Source organism: Ranitomeya imitator, chromosome 3 (genome assembly GCF_032444005.1).
Source record: "Ranitomeya imitator isolate aRanImi1 chromosome 3, aRanImi1.pri, whole genome shotgun sequence".
In the NCBI taxonomy this organism is placed as follows: Eukaryota; Metazoa; Chordata; class Amphibia; order Anura; family Dendrobatidae; genus Ranitomeya; species Ranitomeya imitator.
The window spans coordinates 379,313,857-379,334,103 of record NC_091284.1 but is presented as its reverse complement, the minus strand read 5'-3'; the positions used below and the strand labels follow the sequence as shown (position 1 = coordinate 379,334,103).

Genomic DNA, 20,247 nt, shown 5'->3' with positions numbered 1-20,247 from the left:
GCGGTGGACACCGCGGTTCCGGCCATCTGTAAGATATAACACCTTATATATTATATCTATGCGACTCTATATCTGTATGCTGCTTTCTACAGGATTGCCCTATTCCATTCTAGGCTGCTCCAGGATACATTTCCTTCCATTTGGAACTAGCGCTGTACCTTAGATTTTATCGGTAGGCTCTCTTTTTTACCTTCAGTTCCCACTATACTATTACACTTCCATATTTCATCGGGTTTGCCACTATCTCCCCTTTTTCTAGAGACAGCGTATATAGCCAATAAGCATTCATCTTCTATCCCGACATTTGGTACGTAACCTTTCCTCTGTCTCTCTCTCACTCACTGTGCCATCATCTACTACTCTCCATTACCATATGTGCACCATAGTAACACCTTTATTGCCATGTACATGTACGGTTGTCCATGTGTATGTTGTGTAAATACTTTGTTTATTAGTTTTTTGTGTTGATGTTATCCTTATTACATGAATTGTTTTGATATATGTAATTTTCAGTTACTGACGAAGGTCTTGTGTGTGACCGAAACGTTTTTGTTTGGGATACAATAAACTACCCATTTTTCTTTTCACCGCAAAGTTGAGTGCTGGGTTTCTTACTTGCTCAGATTTACATCAGAGATTCAAAAACGGGAGCTGGCATTTTTGGATGTTACCATCAAAAAAGAGGATAGAGGTGCCATATCCACAAGTATATACCGGAAGCCGACAAGCACAAATAGCCTCTTGCACTGGCAAAGCCACCATCCGACCCCCCTGAAAAGAGGGATCCCCAAAGGGCAGTTCCTGAGGCTTAAGAGGAACTGTTCCAGAAATGATCTCCTTGACAGGCAAGCAGGGGATATGTACAGGAGATTCAGAGAAAAGGGATACCCGAAGCATGTACTTGATACTGCTTTTGAGCATGCCAACAAAACGGACAGACAAAAACTTCTACAAAACAAGGGGGGAAATGAGGAAGGAAAGGAGGACATTAGGATAATTGGTACGTTTGATATTAGGCATCGAGAGATCCGAAAAATATTGCTCAAACACTGGGATATCATTAGACTGGATCCCGAACTGAGTGAGGTGGTGGGAGAATATCCCAGCATCACTTTCAGGAGAGGAAAGTCGCTCAGAGATATGCTTGTACATAGCCAATATAGAGGGCCAGAACCAAGCGGCACTTGGCTAGACAGAAAGCCATGTGGTTTTTTTAAATGCGGCAATTGTAGCATGTGCAGATGGATGGAACCAGGGAAATCATTTCGCAGCTCGGCCACAGGGAGAATATACTATCAGAGAAACTTCTCCAATTGTAAAACTACAGGGGTGGTGTATATGGCGAAATGCTCATGCCCGAAAGATTATATAGGCAAAACAAAAAGGGAATTTAGGAGACGAGTGGGGGAGCATATGGGGAACATCAGAAATAACCGGGATACAACATTAGCAAAGCATATACAAACCCATCATGGAGGAGATATTAAAAGTGTGAACTTCACTATTATTGAAGTGGTAAACACTAACCCTAGAGGGGGTGATACAGATAAGACCATTCTAAGGAGGGAGTGTGAATGGATATTTAGAATGGGGAGCCTTGAACCTAAAGGGCTGAATGATCAATTGTCATATGCCTGTTTTTTGTAGTATAGTCAAACTAGGAGTATTAGTGAGGGGTCATAACCTTAAAGCCGTGCATATTTCTAACTTTTGTTTGTAGTTTCCCGATGAAATAGGGGAGCTGCACAGATCAGTGTGCAATATCGGTCCATGTATCAATACCCCGCTTCCCCACTGCCGACAATGAATCCGCATAACCCTCTAACCACATCATAATGCCTCCTGTGGGCAGATACACTCGGTCTGGGGTATTAAAATGGGTGTTCATCAGCACGACTATCAGGGAGATACTGCGAGTGCCACCTATCAGCCACGGAGTTATGCGATGATGTATATCAGGTCATCACAAATGCAAGCTACGATGGGATAAGAGGCTGTGAGGTCTCACTGCATGAGGAGGAGATGTGAGGTCAATGATAGCCATGCGCATGCGCTAATGGTTTACGGCGGTGTGCTTTGGCTGGAATTTCCAGACATAAAAGTATTGATAAGATAAGGGGGAGATAAATACTCTTTTCCCTGGAGGTCCGGCCCCAATATCCAATGGGGAAAAATAAAAAGACTGTAATATACCAACTCACTGCCACGGTATATGTATAAGCGGTGCGCAGGCGCAGTATACACCGGGGGATGTGCGCAGATGCGGGCATTACTGTTAGATCCTACACCTTTGGCTGGGAGATTGGAGTGTGCGCGGTCTAATGGGAAAGAGGCTGCGAGGCCCCCCGTACATGAAGAGGAGATGTCTGGTTGATTATGGCCATGCGCATGCGCTAACGATCTGCGGCGGTGTGATATGGCTGGATTTTCCGACATCAAAGTATCTATGAAATAAGGGGGTGATAAATACTCTGTTATAAATGAGGTCCAGTCCTAATATCCCATTGGGGAAAGTAAAAAGATCGCTATGCACCAACTCACCGCTACGGTGTATGGGCAGGAGTCCTCTGCGGGTCAGCGGGAGCATGCGCGGATGTATCGCATTCACCGGAAACGCACAGGTAGGGGGTTGGGCATTTGGTTTGCGGTGACTGTGGGGGGGGTTTAAAAAGCGTGGGACCTGAGGGCTGCTTAGCCATGACACCGCATCAGGACACACTGCATCAATGAATCTTGCCTCCTGAGGAGCCCGCAGAGGGCGAAACGCGTAGAGGCGCTGTGGTCTGTGGCAAACTACGTACAGAGGGAGATAAGTGCTTGCATCATGGTATCGGGATATGTGATTGCACATTTGCGCATTTCTGGGTGACACTGTTCTACTGGTTCAGCCATAGTTAGTGGGATCTGCCATGACTGGCGTAATGAACCTATAAAAGACTGTGCCCCAATAAGTACTCCCCAATAATACGTCAATATCTGTTTGCCTTATGTGTTCTTTACATTTGTTTTTATTTATGGGGATCTAGTGTTCCCTTAGTGTAGGAGTATCTCTGTCTAGCCTGCAGTGGGCCCTAGGCTGTGGGTAGTGGGTGTCCCGTGGCTATCGTAGGGTACATCAGGAATCCAGGGACAGCCACCGCGGAGTGGGGGCGCCAGTACGTTCCCCTATAGGGTGCCAACCTCCACAGTTAGGCAGGCTGTGAGTGTAGTACTCACTAGGGATACATAGCATACCCCATTTTTAAACTTAGTGTTGGCTCTATTTAACTCCTCTCAGATCGTTACTCCATGCCAGCTGTCAATGTTTTTGCATTGGTTCAGTTCGCTCCTGGATCTCTCTGGTGACTTGCCTTTTCCTGCAGAAGCTAAGTTCCTGATAGTTATTATTTGTTCATTGTTTTCTTGTCCAGCTGGTTATCATGATTTTGCCTTGCTAGCTGGAAGCTCTGGGATGCAGAGTGGCCCCTCCGCACCACCGTGAGTCAATGCGGAGGTCTTTTTTGCACACTCTGCATGGTCTTTTGTAGGTTTTTGTGCTGATCGCAAAGTTACCTTTCCTATCCTCTGTCTATTTAGTAAGTCTGGCCTCCCTTTGCTGAAACCTGTTACATCTCTGCGTTTGTGACTTCCATCTTTACTCACAGTCAATATATGTGGGGGGCTTCCTTTACCTTTGGGGAATTTCTCTGAGGCAAGGTAGGCTTTATTTTCTATTTCTAGGGCTAGCTAGATCTTAGGCTGTGACGAGGCGCCTAGGGAGCGCTCCACGGCTATTTTTAGTGTGTGTGATAGGATTAGGGCTTGCGGTCAGCAGAGCTCCCACATCCCAGAGCTCGTCCTGTATGAGGTTTAACTATCAGGTCATTCCGGGTGCTCCTAACCACCAGGTCATAACAGAGGACTATTCCGAATGCTCAGCAGGGTAGCACTACAACACACAGGCGCTAGTGGTAGGCACTGATTTCCACCTGCAAAGGGAACTCTGGATGTGCCCATCGGACCGGCCGGTCTCAGAAAGTCCTGTTAATCGTGCTTTGGATTGAGGATCCTGGAGTCTTCAGTAAAGAGGTAAAGAGACTGCAACCTTGTGTCCTCGTTATTGACTGCACCTCACACCATCGCCATCCACCTTACAGGGAAGCCCTGGGGACATACTTCACCTGTGGGAAGGTATACCATCTAGCTGCCATTCCATCACCCCAGCGGACCCCACAGCAGCGTCGGTCACCCTGACCGAACACCACAGGTGGCGTCACGAATCCCTGACAGACTGTACCACCTTTATTGGACGCCCCTTAGCAGGGTCGCGGACCGGGTCTAGCCACCGTGACAGCCTCAGAACCGAACCAGAGAACTGGTGGCCCTGTGTCTGGGGGCGCTCCAACTTGGCGTCACAAACAGGATCGTACTTAAGCCTGAGAAGCAGGTCATGTGTGCCTTGGAACTGTGATTGAATTGTGCATGAACTGTGATCTGTTGCAAAGACTGTGTATTGCTATTTGCCGCAAGATTCCCGCCAAAACCGCCGCCATTGCCGCGCCACGAGGAGCGCAGGAGAAGAAGAAGGGCGTGGAAGTGGGCGTGAGCAAGCTGAAGAGCGCAAAAAGTAATGGCCGCACAGTCTAAATATTTCTGTACTTTGAGGACGTGTTCGTCAGCAGCCGAGATCCGCCTCCTGATCCTCAGTGGAGGGCGGAGACAAAGAAAACGAAACTGCCCACGAAGGAGAGAGCGGGAAAAGGACAAGGAGGGAGAAGAAGTAAGCCATGTGGGAGATGCCATGGCCAGCCGACCGGGATCGGAGCGTGGGGTCGGAGCAGAGGACTCCCCCAGCTACCCAGAGAGATACCGCGGCCAGGCGTCACCTGTTGGCCCCGACTTCCTGCAGGCCGGAGTGGACGAGCTCAGCGATCAACTCCGGTGGACGCAGCTGAGCACTGAGGTCGGGTGGAAGGAGACCGTCATCGGGGGCCTCACCAGACGTCTATCGGCAGCCTCGTCTGGTCCGGAGCAAGAAAGGAGTTCCAGTGCTCCGAAGCCAGAAAGCAAGGCCCTGCCGGAAAGCGAGATACTGTAAACAGAGATGACAACGCCACAGCGCAAGGTCCCGCAGTCAGCGTTCCAGATCCCAGCGGAGACGAAGCAGGCCGGCACCGGAGGGACCGCATCTGAAGCAGGTATGAAGAACGACCCTGCCCCAGTGACAGAAGACCTACTGATAAGCTCCGTAGCAGCGCCACCTGCTGCCATGACTAAGACTAACTCTGAACTGACAAATCCTAATACTACTACTACAGTGGGCATTATTGCCGCTACTGAACCTACTACCAAAATTGACATTCGAACCCAGATGATACCTGAAGAACCGATTAGTGACATTGACACCGCATCGATGAGAGGTCGAACACAGATCTTTCCAGGCCGGGAAGTGTTCGCTACCAACGGATGCCTTGCAATCTACCGTCGTGAGAATAAACCTCGGAAGCCCGCAATTGTACATAGTTAACTCTTTGCTTTCCTTACCCCTTTCTACTTAAACCCGTCCAGGGTTAACTCTTAGGGATCCCTTTGTTTACCCGGGATCCCTCTTCTTGTTTGTTTGTTCATCAGTGTTCTAAAAGACTACCGGATCATGAACAGTGAATGATTCCAAAACTATTTTGTACATAGTTTGCACCTTCTTAAAGGTGCTCCCTACTGGTTTTACAAAAGGAAGAAGACTTTGCGAAGAGATTGGTTTTGGACATGATGCAGAAGGTCTTGCTTTCATTGGACTTGCAGACAGAGAGAATCTGCACTACCTCATTGAGACTTGGTTCCCTCTTAAAGGGAATGTTCACATGTTACCTTAAGAAAAGTTGAAATGTTGATAATGTTGCGATTTAGAAAAGTTTGATAATGTTAATAGAGATTGAGGACAGGAAAGATTGAAAGTGAACCCGTAGGGGTCAGAGAGAGAGTCCTCCTGAGAACCGTAGAACGACAGTTGGTTGCTGAAAGAGAGACAATGACAGTAGGCCCAGCCCGGAAGCTAGGCGGTCCTGCATTGGTGAAGCTAGAAAGGAAAGAAAAGTTGAGTTATTTTTATAGTATTTTATAGTAGGCCTTTAGTGGGTTCAGCTTATACGCCCTTAAAGGAAAAGTTAAATTATTGTCCAGACTTTGCACTTAGTAGAATACCCGGCTGGGTAATGAGAGTTATTTATAGTATGAAGAATAGGATGTTATTTAAAAATATTTAACCTTGTTTTGTTTGTAACATTCAAGTGTCCTCACCTCCCATAAAGGGAAGCATTGTTCTATTTACTTGTTTTAAGCATTTCAAAAATTTTGTATGTCTTTTGCTGAAATGTATTGTTGTTCTTCTTCCCAGTCCAGGAGTACTGGATTTAACTGGGGGGAGTGCAGCGCCCCAGAGATCTGGTCGTTGCAGTATGACACTCTGCCGCTAAGGGGAGTGATGGCACTGAAGGAATTCTACTGACCAGGTATCACCAAGCACACATTACACTTCACACTCCGGCCACTAGGGGGAGAAAAAGGCTTTATTTATTGGGCCACTCCTCACACTGGTAAAACTAGGGGTTGGATAGGAAGTTAGTCAGAAGCTGACTGGGTTGGATTCAGGCAACATCCCGTGGCAGGGGGTGTTGCAGGGAGAAGACACAGGGGGGTCCCTGTCAGGCATGGGAACCTGGCAGGTGCCTAGCAAACAGAGCAGACTCAGCAGAACGTTACGGATCCGCGCCTGCACACCCCGCGGCGGTATCCTAAGAAAGTGACACGAAGGGAAGGATATTGTGGAACAGTGAGAAACAAGATCAAGCACAAAGGAGAGCCAGTAGGAGTCGTGCCGTGAGACCGAGGCAACATCCTACTGAGGCGCATAGCCGGTGGCCGGAACACCATGGGAGTAACTGACTCTAGGCCTTACTTCGAACTCCGCAGGACAGTTAATTATAGGTTGGCTGTCTACCTTAAATTTCCTACGAAGACATAGGGGGCAACGCGTGGAGAGGGGCGTCTCTAGGGTCCCGGAAGAGCTCCGAGCCTTCCCATCATACGGGTGCGTCCTAGCCATAACATACTGGGGGACGAGAAACTAGTAACATCTGGAACAAGCGAGAGAGAATTAGAAAGAACAAACGAACGAGAACAGCAGTTGTGAGGACTATTCCGAATGCTCAGCAGGGTAGCACTACAACACACAGGCGCTAGTGGTAGGTGTTGTGAATTCTGTGGCTGAGTTCACTTCTGTGGTCACAAGTGGTATTGCAGTCTCTGGGCTTCCTCCCTCAGGTGTTTTGGTGAGCTCGTTGGCTGCCTTGCTATTTAGCTCCACCTGAGTCTGTCTTCCTTGCTCCTTGTCAATGTTCCAGTGTTGGATCTGAGCTACTGCATCTTTCCTTGGGCCTGCTGCTCTGCTAGATAAGTGCTTCTAGTTTATTTTCTGTTTTTTCTGTCCAGCTTGCTATTAACTTTTGCTGGAAGCTCTGAGAAGCAAAGGGGTGCACCGCCGTGCTGTTAGTTCGGCACGGTGGGTCTTTTTGCCCCTTTGCGTGGTTTTCGTTTTAGGGTTTTTTGTAGACTGCATAGTTCTCTTTGCTATCCTCGCTCTGTCTAGAATATCGGGCCTCAATTTGCTGAATCTATTTCATTCCTACGTTTGTCTTTTCATTTTGCTAACAGTCATTATATGTGGGGGCTGCCTATTCCTTTGGGGTATTTCTCTGAGGTAAGTCAGGCTTGTATTTCTATCTTCAGGCTAGTCAGCTCCTCAGGCAGTGCCGAGTTGCATAGGTAGTGGATAGGCGCAATCCACTGCTGCTTCCAGTTGTGTGAGGATAGATCAGGTACTGCAGTCTACAGAGATTCCACGTCTCAGAGCTCGTCCTATTGTTTTGGGTTATTGCCAGATCTCTGTATGTGCGCTGATTACTGCACGCTGTGTTGCCTGATTGCCAGCCATAACAGTACAAGGAGCCCTTCAATGATTTCCAATAGAGGGAAAAAAGAAATCCTGACATCATTTTTTTTTCTTAGCTCTGTCTTCAGTCTTTTTTTTCCCCTAGACATTAGAGTGCTTCAGGACACAGCTGTGGACATGGATATTCAGGCTCTGTGCTCCTCAATGGATAATCTCGTTGTAAATGTACAAAAGATTCAAGATACTATTGATCAGAAATCGATGCTAGAACCAAGAATTCCGATTCCTGATTTGTTTTTTGGTGACAGAACTAAGTTCCTGAGCTTCAGAAATAATTGTAAGCTATTTTTGGCCTTGAAACCTCATTCTTCTGGTAATCCTATTCAACAGGTTTTGATTATTATTTCTTTTTTGCGCGGCGACCCACAGGACTGGGCGTTTTCTCTTGCACCAGGAGATTCTGCATTGAGTAATGTTGATGCATTTTTCCAGGCGCTGGGATTGCTTTACGATGAGCCTAATTCAGTGGATCAAGCTGAGAAAAATCTGCTGGCTTTATGCCAGGGTCAGGATGATGTAGAAGTATATTGTCAGAAATTTAGAAAATGGTCAGTACTCACTCTGTGGAATGAATCTGCACTAGCGGCTTTGTTCAGAAAGGGTCTCTCTGAAGCTCTTAAGGATGTAATGGTGGGATTTCCTATGCCTGCTGGTTTGAATGAGTCTATGTCCTTGGCCATTCAGATCGGTCGTCGCTTGCGCGAGCGTAAATCTGTGCACCATCTGGCGGTATTGTCTGAGAGTAAGCCTGAGCCTATGCAGTGCGACAGGACTATGACTAAAGTAGAACGGCACGAACACAGACGTCTGAACAGACTGTGTTTCTATTGTGGTGATTCTACTCATGCTATTTCTAATTGTCCTAAACGCACTAGGCGGTTCGATAGCTCTGCCGTTATTGGTACTGTACAGTCCAAATTCCTTTTGTCCATTACCTTGATATGCTCTTTGTCATCATATTCTGTCATGGCGTTTGTGGATTCAGGCGCTGCCCTGAATCTGATGGATTTGGATTATGCTAAACGTTGTGGATTTTTCTTGGAGCCTTTGCGGTGTCCTATTCCGTTGAGAGGAATTGATGCTACACCTTTGGCCAAGAATAAGCCTCAGTACTGGGCCCAGCTGACCATGTGCATGGCTCCTGCACATCAGGAAGTTATTCGCTTTTTGGTACTGCATAATTTGCATGATGTGGTCGTGTTGGGGTTGCCATGGCTACAAACCCATAATCCAGTATTGGATTGGAACTCTATGTCGGTAACCAGTTGGGGTTGTCAGGGAGTACATGGTGATGTTCCATTTTTGTCTATTTCGTCATCCATTCCTTCTGACATCCCAGAGTTCTTGTCGGACTTTCAGGATGTATTTGAAGAGTCCAAGTCTGATGCCCTACCTCCGCATAGGAATTGTGATTGTGCTATCGATTTGATTCCTGGTAGTAAATTCCCTAAGGGTCGTTTATTTAATTTGTCCGTACCTGAACACACCGCTATGCGCAGTTATGTGAAGGAGTCCCTGGAGAAGGGACATATTCGCCCATCGTCGTCACCATTGGGAGCAGGGTTCTTTTTTGTAGCCAAGAAGGATGGTTCGCTAAGACCGTGTATTGATTACCGCCTTCTTAATAAGATCACTGTTAAGTTTCAGTATCCCTTGCCATTGATTTCTGACTTGTTTGCTCGGATTAAGGGGGCTAGTTGGTTTACTAAGATTGATCTTCGTGGTGCGTATAATCTGGTGAGAATCAGGCAGGGAGATGAATGGAAAACGGCATTTAATACGCCCGAGGGTCATTTTGAGTATCTGGTGATGCCGTTCGGACTTGCCAATGCTCCATCTGTTTTTCAGTCTTTTATGCATGACATTTTCCGTGAGTATCTGGATAAATTCTTGATTGTTTACTTGGATGACATTTTGATCTTCTCAGATGATTGGGAGTCTCATGTGAAGCAAGTCAGAATGGTTTTCCAGGTACTGCGTGCTAATTCCTTGTTCGTGAAGGGATCAAAGTGTCTCTTCGGTGTGCAGAAAGTTTCATTTTTGGGGTTCATCTTTTCCCCTTCTACTATCGAGATGGATCCGGTTAAGGTTCAGGCCATCCAGGATTGGACTCAGCCGACATCTCTAAAAAGTTTGCAGAAATTCCTGGGCTTTGCTAATTTTTATCGTCGCTTCATCTGTAATTTTTCTAGCATTGCCAGACCATTGACCGATTTGACCAAGAAGGGTGCTGATTTGGTTAATTGGTCTTCTGCTGCCGTGGAAGCTTTTCAGGAGTTGAAGCGTCGTTTTTGCTGTGCCCCTGTGTTGTGTCAACCTGATGTTTCTCTTCCGTTCCAGGTCGAGGTTGATGCTTCTGAGATTGGTGCAGGGGCGGTTTTGTCACAGAGAGGTTCTGGTTGCTCAGTGTTCAAACCATGTGCTTTCTTTTCCAGGAAATTTTCTGCTGCTGAGCGTAATTATGATGTGGGCAACCGAGAGTTGCTGGCCATGAAGTGGGCATTCGAGGAGTGGCGTCATTGGCTTGAGGGTGCTAAGCATCGCGTGGTGGTTTTGACTGATCATAAGAACCTTACTTATCTTGAGTCTGCCAAGCGCTTGAATCCTAGACAGGCCCGTTGGTCGTTATTTTTTGCTCGTTTTGATTTTGTGATTTCATACCTTCCGGGCTCTAAAAATGTGAAGGCGGATGCTCTGTCTAGGAGTTTTGTGCCCGACTCTCCGGGGTTATCTGAGCCGGCGAGTATCCTCAAGGAAGGAGTCATTGTGTCTGCCATCTCCCCTGATTTGCGGAGAGTGTTGCAGAAATTTCAGGCTAATAAACCTGATCGTTGTCCGGCCGAGAAACTGTTCGTCCCTGATAGGTGGACTAGTAAAGTTATCTCTGAACTTCATTGTTCGGTGCTGGCCGGTCATCCAGGAATCTTTGGTACCAGGGAGTTGGTTGCTAGATCCTTCTGGTGGCCATCTCTGTCACGGGATGTGCGTGCTTTTGTGCAGTCCTGTGGAATTTGTGCTAGGGCTAAGCCCTGCTGTTCACGTGCCAGTGGGTTGCTTTTGCCCTTGCCGGTCCCGAAGAGGCCTTGGACACATATTTCGATGGATTTCATTTCTGACCTTCCCGTTTCTCAAAAAATGTCTGTCATTTGGGTGGTCTGTGATCGCTTTTCTAAAATGGTCCATCTGGTGCCCTTGGTTAAATTGCCTTCCTCCTCTGATTTGGTGCCTTTGTTCTTCCAGCATGTGGTTCGTTTACATGGCATTCCTGAGAATATTGTTTCTGACAGAGGTTCCCAGTTTGTCTCGAGGTTCTGGCGAGCCTTTTGTGGTAGGATGGGCATTGACCTATCTTTTTCCTCGGCCTTCCATCCTCAGACTAATGGCCAGACCGAACGAACCAATCAGACCTTGGAAACATATCTGAGATGTTTTGTTTCCGCTGACCAGGATGATTGGGTGTCATTTTTGCCGTTGGCTGAGTTCGCCCTTAATAATCGGGCCAGCTCGGCTACCTTGGTCTCTCCATTTTTCTGCAATTCTGGGTTCCATCCTCGTTTCTCTTCAGGACAGGTTGAGTCTTCGGACTGTCCTGGTGTGGATTATGTGGTGGACAGGTTGCAGCAGATCTGGACTCAGGTAGTGGACAATTTGACCTTGTCCCAGGAGAAGGCTCAGCTTTTCGCTAATCGCAGACGCCGTGTGGGACCCCGACTTCGTGTTGGGGATCTGGTTTGGTTATCTTCTCGTCATATACCTATGAAGGTTTCCTCTCCTAAATTTAAACCTCGTTTTATTGGTCCGTATAGGATTTCTGAGATTCTCAATCCGGTGTCTTTTCGTCTGACCCTCCCAGACTCCTTTTCCATACATAATGTATTCCATAGGTCGTTGTTGAGGAGATACGTGGCACCTATGGTTCCATCTGTGGAGCCTCCTGCCCCTGTTTTGGTGGAGGGGGAATTGGAGTATATTGTGGAGAAGATTTTGGATTCTCGTGTCTCTAGACGGAAACTCCAGTATCTGGTCAAATGGAAGGGTTATGCTCAGGAAGATAATTCCTGGGTTTTTGCCTCTGATGTCCATGCCCCAGATCTTGTTCGTGCCTTTCATGTGGCTCATCCTGGTCGGCCTGGGGGTTCTGGTGAGGGTTCGGTGACCCCTCCTCAAGGGGGGGGTACTGTTGTGAATTCTGTGGCTGAGTTCACTTCTGTGGTCACAAGTGGTATTGCAGTCTCTGGGCTTCCTCCCTCAGGTGTTTTGGTGAGCTCGTTGGCTGCCTTGCTATTTAGCTCCACCTGAGTCTGTCTTCCTTGCTCCTTGTCAATGTTCCAGTGTTGGATCTGAGCTACTGCATCTTTCCTTGGGCCTGCTGCTCTGCTAGATAAGTGCTTCTAGTTTGTTTTCTGTTTTTTCTGTCCAGCTTGCTATTAACTTTTGCTGGAAGCTCTGAGAAGCAAAGGGGTGCACCGCCGTGCTGTTAGTTCGGCACGGTGGGTCTTTTTGCCCCTTTGCGTGGTTTTCGTTTTAGGGTTTTTTGTAGACTGCATAGTTCTCTTTGCTATCCTCGCTCTGTCTAGAATATCGGGCCTCAATTTGCTGAATCTATTTCATTCCTACGTTTGTCTTTTCATTTTGCTAACAGTCATTATATGTGGGGGCTGCCTATTCCTTTGGGGTATTTCTCTGAGGTAAGTCAGGCTTGTATTTCTATCTTCAGGCTAGTCAGCTCCTCAGGCAGTGCCGAGTTGCATAGGTAGTGGATAGGCGCAATCCACTGCTGCTTCCAGTTGTGTGAGGATAGATCAGGTACTGCAGTCTACAGAGATTCCACGTCTCAGAGCTCGTCCTATTGTTTTGGGTTATTGCCAGATCTCTGTATGTGCGCTGATTACTGCACGCTGTGTTGCCTGATTGCCAGCCATAACAGGTAGGCACTGATTTCCACCTGCAAAGGGAACTCTGAATGTGCCCATCGGACCGGCCCGTCTCAGAAAGCCCTGTTAATCGTGCTCTGGATTGAGGATCCTGGAGTCTTCAGTAAAGAGGTAAAGAGACTGCAACCTTGTGTCCTCGTTATTGACTGCACCTCACACCATCACCATCTACCTTACAGGGAAGCCCTGGGGACATACTTCACCTGTGGGAAGGTATACCATCTAGCTGCCATTCCATCACCCCAGCGGACCCCACAGCAGCATCGGTCACCCTGACCGAACACCACAGGTGGCGTCACGAATCCCTGACAGACTGTACCACCTTTATTGGACGCCCCTTAGCAGGGTTGCGGACCGGGTCTAGCCACCGTGACAGCCTCAGAACCGAACCAGAGAGGCCCGATACCGAGAACTCGTGGCCCTGTGTCTGGGGGCACTCCAGAACCTCATTCTGATGCTCCATAGACTTTGCCTACAGCCACTTGTTTCCGCTGCACAGCATGAGACCCAGTGACTCTGAAAAGCGGAGACATCAGTAACGTCACCGCTTTTCAGATATTCCGGGTCTTGCGCTGAGCTCGGCGACTGTGAAGAGCGGAATTGTTACTACCGTCACCGCTCTTCAGAGTTACTGGGTCTCGCCAGGTCTGGGCTAGTAGTTGGGGTGTCTTATAGACACCTCTCCATTACTTACACCAGGGATTGATAGCAACTGACATTACGCAGCTGACATCAATCCTAAAAATCATTTCACATACCAGAACTAAATGCTTTGGCGGCTGGGAAAAGCAGTAGAGTTAGCGCTATTCCCAGGCGTCGGGTGCCAACTACAACTGTCATCATCCTTGCCTCATCTCCCTGTGAAGAATTTCTGCTGTATTTACATGCGCTGATCTCAGGCCGCTAAACAAGTGTGATCGACAATAATGAAGTCATTTGCTTGTTTCCCGGCCTGAGACAGAATTATGGGGACAGAACAATGACAATTAAATCAATCTGTCCCCATACAGTATCATGTTCTCAGCAGCACATCTACAGTTTACAACGGCAATGTGCTGCTGAGAACAAGGATATCTGTACATAAACAATCCAATCACTCGATGAATAGGCAGCATTTTGCTTCTTTAGTATAATACACCCCATAGTCCTCCATATATTATAATGTGCACCTCAGTCCTCCATATAGTATAATACACTCCTGAATCCTCCATATAGTATAATACACTCCTCAGTTCTCCATATAGTATAATACACTCCTCAGTCTTCCATATAGTATAATACACTCCTCAGTCCTCCATATAGTATAATACACTCCTCAGTCCTCCATATAGTATAATACACTCCTCAGTCCTCCATATAGTATAATACACTCCTCAGTTCTCCATATAGTATAATACACTCCTCAGTCCTCTATATAGTATAATACACTCCTCAGTCCTCCATATAGTATAATACACTCCTCAGTCCTCCAAATAGTATAATACACTCCTCATAGTGCTCCATATAGTATAATACACTCCTCATAGTGCTCCATATAGTATAATGCACCGACATTGTCATCCATGTAGTACAATTCACTTCCCACAGTATAGTGCACCCCGTAGTTCTTCATATAGTCTAATGTATTCCCCATAGTCCTTGATACAGTATAATGCAGCCCACATATAGTATAATGATGCCACCCCAGAGTATAATGCAGCTACCCCACAGAATATATTGTAGCCCCTGAGTATAATGTAACCCCCAGAGAATATAATGCAACCCCCTCATATAGTATAATGCAGCCCCTGCATATATATGGTAGCCCTCTCATAGAGCATAATGCAGCCCCATAGAATATAATGTAGCCACTCCATAGAATACAATGCAGCCCTCCTCATATAGTATAATGCAGCTCCCCATAGAATATAATGTAGCCCCCTCATAGAGTATGATGCAATCACTCCTCATAGCATCTAATACAGACCCCCATAGAGTATAATGTAGCCCCCAGAGAATGTAATACAGCCCCCCATAGAATGTAATACAGCCCCCCAATAGAATGTAATACAGCCCAGCCCCCATAGAATGTAATACAGCCCAGCCCCCATAGAATGTAATACAGCCCAGCCCCCATAGAATGTAATACAGCACAACCCCCATAGAATGTAATAAAGCCCCCCCAAATAGAATGTAATGCAGCAAGCCCCCATAGAATGTAATAAAGCCCCCCAATAAAATGTAATACAGCACAGCCCCCATAGAATGTAATGCAGCCAGCCCCATAGAATGTAATGCAGCCAGCCCCATAGAATGTAATGCAGCCAGCCCCCATAGAATGTAATGCAGCCAGCCCCCATAGAATGTAATGCAGACAGTGACCTAATCTTTGTGATTTGGGTGCTGTATGCCAGTATTTTGGAATTAAAATTAAACAACTGAAATGCAATAGAAGTGTAGACTTTCAGGTTTAATTAATGGGGTTGAACAAAAAAAATCCTATGACACATTTAATAATTGCAACCATTTTCCTTCAAAGCCTCCTCATTTCAGGGGCTCAAAAGTAAATGAACAAACTTCCTTTACCACAAATAAAATATTAATTTTTAATTATTTGTAGGAAATCCTTCACAGGCCATAATTGCCCGAACTGATTGCACCTGTTCACACTAAGGAGGTGCTGGTCAGGTTTTTTAATTTGGGAACAGAAGTTTTTTTTTTTTTCAAATGTTATCTATTAGCATTAGTGATGAGCGAATATACTCGTTGCTCAGGTTTTTCCGAGCACTCTTGGGTGATCTCCGAGTATTTGTTAGTGTTCGGAGAGATAGTTTTCATCGCCTCAGCTGAATGATTTACAGCTACTAGCCTGCTTGATTATATGTGGGGATTCCCTAGCAACCAGGCAACTACCACATGTAATCAGTCTGGATAGTAGCTGTAAATCATTCAGCTGAGGCGAAGAAAACTAAATCTCTGAACACTAACAAATACTCGGAAACCATCTGAGCGTGCTCGGGAAAACCCGAGCAACGAGTACACTCGCTCATTACTAATTAGTATATCATTTTAACCACTTAGCAACCGCTGATACACATAAAAAAGGCATCCACTAATAGTAGTTATTCCCTCATCGCCTGGAGAACACAATCAGGGCATTTTTTTTCGGTGCTTGATCACATAAAAAAAAAAAGTGAGATCTGGTGTAAAAATTATTTCTCTCACCTCTGACATGATCTAGTATGTAAGAGGAAAGAGAAATAGTGCCCACAGGCCCCCACTGTGTCTTAGTACTGGAACTTCCACTTCCTGTCAACTCTCCTCTTTTTTCCTAAGCAAAATGGCGTGTGTATTCGCTGTGTGCCCACCGAGATCTGCTGGCCAGCACCTGGCAATTGCAGGAATTTTTTTCTATTGATTCCTGACTTTTGAACACTGTGATATACCCTATTTCAGTGATCAATTGTCCAATAAATAGTAAATATGGTAACACTTGGGCTGTGCCTCACTGTGCACCCCTTGATCACCCCCCCTTCCATGTCACCCCTCTAGTCAAATCATTTTTTTTTTAAATGTTACAATTTTTATTTCTTTCATTCTTTGCCATTAGAGTTAGGTTTAGGCTTAGGGTTTTTACAAAAGTAAAAAAAAATGTTCACGATATGACGACATATTCAATATGATAACCTAATGTTATCAAATTCTAGGTAGTACTTGTGGGTTCAAAATGCTCACTATACCCCTGATAAAATCCTTGAGGGGGTTTCTGCAGTTTGGGCACCTTAAGGGCCCTGCAAATGAGACAGGATGTCCTTAATCTTTCAGCCAAATTTGTGCTCCAAAATGCAAATATTGCTCCTTCCATTGAGAGCCTTGCCGTTTGTCCAAACAGAAGCATTCCAAAGTTATTACCACATAAACTTACACTGGTCAGATTTCTAAAACTTGGACTGGTCATTATGGTCAAAATGAGCTCAGTCACTAAGGGGTTAAAGACCGCAAATGTAAATAATTATGACAGTCCAGCTCCCTGTGCACATGGTAAATTTATCCTTTGGTGCATGGAGACATGTGAAAGTCCAATTACAAAGATTTGAAAAAAATCCAGCATCACTGGGAAAATGTGCAAAAAGATAGTGATTTTATTTCACGTGGGCAATAGAATAAAAAAAAAATATGATTCCTTATCTTTATTATTGTGTTGCACACAGTTAAAAAATAATGCTATCTTTTTTTTCCCGGTTATTCTGTACTTTCTTCAAATCTCTATTTTAAACATTGCCCATCAAACATTATCTTGTCCTATGTTTCGCCATTCAATCACTAAGTTGGCCTGCTTGAATAAACAAGGAACACATATAATTTATGTTTTTCATATACTTGTATATACTCGTTATATAGCTGTCTATCCTAAATGAGATTTTCACCATTTAGATTTTGATGATCAGTGAAGATTTTGAAGATTGGTGGCGGTCAGACTCCTGGCACCCCCTAGTGATCTGCTGTTTACATCCTATCTCGCCAGTTCTGTAAGCAGTTGATTTCTGGGGGTTGAAGCTGTTGGACCCTATCAGATTTTGAAAACCTATCCAATCCTAAGGATAGGTCATTAAGATGGAGGAAAACCCTTTAAGTTTTATTATAAAGATATTTTATTGACTTATAAGTCTACAGTATACATTTTCTACAGTATGTCTACTTTACTTATTTCATGTTCTTCTAAAGCACTATTTACATGACTGCCAGGAACTAACTTCAAACTAAATTTCATGCTTCTTGATACTTACTACACTTCCTGAAACTATTTACTATTACCCCTTAGATATTTTGATATGTGTTTAAAACACTTACCTGAAATCAATTTGAAAACCAGGAATAAATATATTTTCTTCATCTACTTTGAGAAGCCATAAGTCATGAAGCTTTGATATACAGAATTCCCAGTTTGGCTTTTAGGGAAGTTATACCATGAACACCGATCTCCATTCCATGTTGTATGTGGTGTGCTCTGTCATAATAGTAAGAAAACATATAATGTCAGAGATTTTTTTTCTTATGGTAAGAAGGGAGTTTCCTGTTTCAAGGTTGTTGATGACTCAAGACCTAATGACATCTACAACCTGAAAGGCAGGTCTTGTGAAATAGCATGATGGCTGTGCATGTGTATGTAGAGTGAAAGCAGGGCTGCCACTAGGAATTTCGGGGCCCCATGCTGGCAAAATTTTTCGGGGGCCCCTTGAGACTGCCCAGGCTCCTCTACAGCCCCGCCTCCTCTCCTCGAACTGTCCACAGCCTCACCGCTTTCTCTTGGAAAACTCCACTTCTCACCAATCACACATTAACAGTTCCCATCACCAGATCACACATATAACCAGCAGCCTTTGCTTTGGCTAAAAGATTTTTTAAGCCGCCACCACAACACGGTAGACTCTTTTGGCCAGGCCCTACTCTAACCTATTAATCATTTGTTAAAATATGCAATACAATTTTTTTTTTTAATTATTAAAATGACCAATAATATCACACACAAGGGACAAATCCCATCGTACCATGACCAGACACCATATTACCACCACATAGTGACCTATAATACCACATACAAAGAACAAATACCGCCACACCATGTCCAGACCACATATTAAAACCACAGTGTGCTGCTCAGTTTATTCTGATAGACTTTCAGTCATACATGGACATTTATGTAATGCTAATATACCTAGTTCTATCAATTATTGTATTTGTTATACTTTGCTGCCATCTACTGGCCGTTGCTGTATCACACTGTAATATTTTGTTATGGTACTTTCCCACAATACCTTTCTGTCATAGCTCCTCCTATCTTTATCCTTCTCTTCCTGTTTTTGTACTCCGTGCCATCTTGGAATACACATGTGTTGCAGAGCTGGAGAAGGATTCTCTTGTTACCTCTAACCTGGAGCTTCTATTATCTCTATCTGGTGATTCTATAACAGCTCTAACCTACAGTCCTCACTCTCACCTCATCTCACCAAGGTACTGTAAATAAACCTGTTGAATGTATCACTGCATCATCCTTCCGGATCACCACGCGCAGCTGATAATGACTAGGAGCACAGTTTAGCGAGTAACGCTACCTGCCATTGTTTATATAGCGCTTTGTGATCACATCCCTCAGACACATCTCATCCACATATATCGGTGGCAGAATACACAGTGACCGAATAATATCATATATAAGGGACAAATACCGCCACACCATAACCAGACCACAAATTACCACGACATGGTGACCAATAATACCACATACAAGGAACAAATACCACCACACCATGGCCAGACAACATATTACCACAACTTTGTAACTGAATACTACAATACTGATCAGTAATAAACAAAAACACAATACTAATATCACCATATGTGCCATTATACACAGGAGATATGTACTTAGTATGAAGTGCCAGTGTAAAGGTAATACAGTGATCACTGGTGACATTGTACACAGGAGCTCTGTATATAGTGTATAATGTAAAGGTAATGCAGTGATCACTGGTGACATTGTACACAGGACCGCTGTATATAGTATATAGTGTATAGTGTCAGTGTATAGGTAACACACTGACTCACCAGTGACGCCTCTAGGTGAAGTCTTTCATCTTCATCCAGCACAGATCGACATTACCACTTCCAGCCAGGGCTCGTCTCTGCAGGAAATCACACAGTTATCTAGAGCTCCGCTTGCAGAACACATTGCTTATTTTTTTCCAAACTTCTACCCTATACCAAATGAATAAAAAAAGGCAACAATTTTACACAAGAAAATCCCATGGCAGACAAAATGTCAAGTGATAAAAATTCCCAATTAAATGTCACCTGCTTAACCCAGCAGGAAGTGCGGCGGCGTCTACAAATCACTAAAATTGACAAATCTCCGGGCCCAGATGGGATACACCCTCGAGTACTGCAGGAATTAAGTACAGTCATTGATAGACCATTATTTTTAATCTTTAAAGACTCCATAATAACAGGGTCTGTGCCACAGGACTGGCGTATAGCAAATGTGGTGCCAATATTCAAAAAGGGGACAAAAACTGAACTCGGAAATTATAGGCCAGTAAGCTTAAACTCTACTGTGGGTAAAATCCTGGAGGGCATTCTAAGGGATGCTATACTGGAGTATCTGAGGAGGAATAACCTCATGACCCAGTATCAGCACGGGTTTACTAGGGACCGTTCATGTCAGACTAATTTGATCAGTTTCTATGAAGAGGTAAGTTCCGGATTGGACCAAGGGAACCCAGTGGATGTAGTGTATATGGACTTTTCAAAAGCTTTTGATAGGGTGCCACACAAGAGGTTGATACATAA

General features: G+C 45.0%; 1 protein-coding gene across 1 annotated transcript in view; it reads right to left on the bottom strand.

Moving 5' to 3' along the window:
- IL22RA1 (interleukin 22 receptor subunit alpha 1) overlaps positions 1–17,925 on the bottom strand; it is an 89,334-nt gene extending 71,409 nt beyond the window's left edge. Inside the window, exon 1 of the mRNA XM_069756943.1 lies at positions 17,752–17,925. Coding sequence (XP_069613044.1) covers positions 17,752–17,794 — 43 coding nt within the window. The 5' untranslated portion in view covers positions 17,795–17,925. The remainder of the gene's footprint in view (positions 1–17,751) is intronic.
- Positions 17,926–20,247: the final 2,322 nt, after the last annotated feature.